The 2006-nt window shown below is 33.7% G+C and overlaps 1 protein-coding gene and 1 long non-coding RNA gene across 2 annotated transcripts; both read left to right on the top strand.

Annotated features, from left to right (window-relative positions):
- Nucleotides 1–408: 408 nt before the first annotated feature.
- Nucleotides 409–761, top strand: LOC109589040 (uncharacterized). Its single transcript, XR_002188490.1, has 2 exons — nt 409–547; nt 663–761. It is a non-coding gene; the product is annotated as an uncharacterized LOC109589040 (long non-coding RNA).
- Nucleotides 762–824: 63 nt separating this feature from the next.
- On the top strand, nt 825–1844 carry LOC109589039 (uncharacterized). The gene is made up of 6 exons (XM_020005160.1): nt 825–909; nt 1186–1253; nt 1316–1384; nt 1460–1556; nt 1622–1664; nt 1715–1844. Exons 1-6 carry the CDS (start codon nt 874–876, stop codon nt 1804–1806), a joined length of 405 nt encoding a protein of 134 aa, XP_019860719.1. The 5' UTR covers nt 825–873; the 3' UTR covers nt 1807–1844.
- The last annotated feature ends 162 nt before the right edge of the window (nt 1845–2006 follow it).

Below are 2006 nucleotides of genomic sequence, written 5' to 3'. Positions count from 1 at the left end.
GCATATTGATGTCCTTAAGCTGTGTAGAAAGTTTGAGCTGATTCCGACTTAAATTTTTTGAGTTATGGCCATTTTAAGAAATGTGCCAAAATCTGAAAAATACCCAAGGCTATAGCCCATGCTTGTTTCCAAAAATGGCTAAAAAATGACCCCCAATTTTTATTAAATTTTCTGATACATATTGATGTCCTTAAGCTATGTAGAAAGTTTGAGTCAATTCCGACTTACATTTTTCAAGTTACGGCCATTTTAAGAAATTTGCCAAAATCTGAAAAATACCCCATGCTTTTTCCAAAAAATAGCTCAGAAATCACCCCCAATTTTTATTACATTTTCTGATACATATTGATGTCCTTATTCTATGTAGAAAATTTGAGCTGATTCTGATAACAGATTACTGAGTTATGAGCTCCATACAGTTACATGTATATCTATTTTTAGCTTATTGGTTCACATCTATGGCGGTCAAGATCTATTTGTGAATGAGTACAGAACTTTATTGTCTGACAGATTATTACTATCACTTGACTATGATGTCACAAGAGAAGTAATACCCCAATATTATTATTATTATTATTATTATTATTATTATTATCAATGTTAATATTAATTTATCTCTCTTTTAATTAATTTCTTTTTTCTGTTTCTCGTAACTTCAATAGTTAAGGAACCTTGAGTTATTAAAGCTGAGATTTGGAGAGAGTAACCTCCATTATTTCCTTTGGAAACACTGGCTTCAGTTTGAATCAGCTCAAACTTTTAGAATATCATAAGGAGATTATAATTAATAGGATTATTAATTTATTATTATTAATGATTTATTATTAATGATTATTATTAATAGGGACAGAGGAGGGGATTGACTTCCGTACAATGGGCAATCAGAATGCAGCCAGACTACTAGAGGAGGTGAGTATAGCTGTACATGTACATGTAGTTTTAGTTGGGAATCGGCTGAAGCTTTCTGCATAGCATAAAAACATCTATATGTACCAGGAAAAATTATGCAAGGGGAAAATTCTCACCTTGACAAAAATTGGCTCTTGACTGTAGTTGTACTACAGTCAGTTTTTGAGCAACTTTGACAAGAAGCTCCATGAGCACTATATGCTAAAATCCTGTGGGAAACACTCGCTTCAGTTGGGACATAGATATAATAATGTATTTGTGTGTTGTTTTGTGTAGATGTTCCACATTAGTGAATTGGATCTGATGAATCCAGTGACATACAGAGACCAATCCAATGGATGGAAGTGAGTGACAATGGACGTGTGATTACATGTACATGTACTGTATATGTATTGTGTGTTATTAGGTTTCAAGGCATTGAGAAAGATGTTGTCATTTTAAAGAAAAAGAAAGTCAGTGAATCACCTTTTCATAGGTAAGAGACACATGTTTATGTACATGTACATGTACATGTATGTGTACGTGAAATATTTTTATTCTTTCCTCTCAGTTTTATTGGTAAAGGTTTAATTGATTTGTCACCTCAAGAAGTTTATAACTGGGTCCGTAATCCTAACCAAAGATACATATTTGATAACATGTTGAAAGTAATTTAGTAACATTATCATTAATATTGTTTTATTATTATTATTATTATTATTATTATTATTAGGAGTTGCATGTAGTGAAGCAGATAGAGTCAGATCTTTACATTTGTATGTGATCCTCTCATGTGATTGTCATGTGATGTATTGTATTTGTTTAGTACACATGCAACATGAAACTACACAATGTTTCCTAAGACAATCAAGGGATTTCTGTATACTTGTATGTGAGAGATCAGAGGTACATAAATAAAGTATATTATACCATGAACATAATGTGAATATGCACTCTTACCCTCTATTTCTATTCCTTTTCTCTGTCCCTCCTTCCCCCTTTCTCCTCTCTTTCTCTTCCCTTCTCTCTCCCTCCCTCTCCCTCTCTCTCTCCCCCTTCCTCTCTCTCCCCTCCCTCTCTCTCCCCCCTCCCTCCCTCCTTCCCTCTCTCCCTCCTTC

The sequence above is a fragment of the Amphimedon queenslandica genome, unplaced genomic scaffold (genome assembly GCF_000090795.2).
Source record: "Amphimedon queenslandica unplaced genomic scaffold, v1.1 AMPQUscaffold_11685, whole genome shotgun sequence".
NCBI classification, from domain to species: domain Eukaryota; kingdom Metazoa; phylum Porifera; class Demospongiae; order Haplosclerida; family Niphatidae; genus Amphimedon; species Amphimedon queenslandica.
This window is presented reverse-complemented; position numbering and strand designations above follow the sequence as displayed.

Bases quoted from the DNA above. Each gene is read 5' to 3' on its own strand.
- LOC109589039 (XM_020005160.1), top strand. From the start codon at position 874: ATGGGCAATCAGAATGCAGCCAGACTACTAGAGGAG. The intron at 1,254-1,315 runs GTGAGTGACAAT...GTGTGTTATTAG, and splicing joins GACCAATCCAATGGATGGAA to GTTTCAAGGCATTGAGAAAG. The intron at 1,557-1,621 runs GTAATTTAGTAA...TATTATTATTAG, and splicing joins TATTTGATAACATGTTGAAA to GAGTTGCATGTAGTGAAGCA.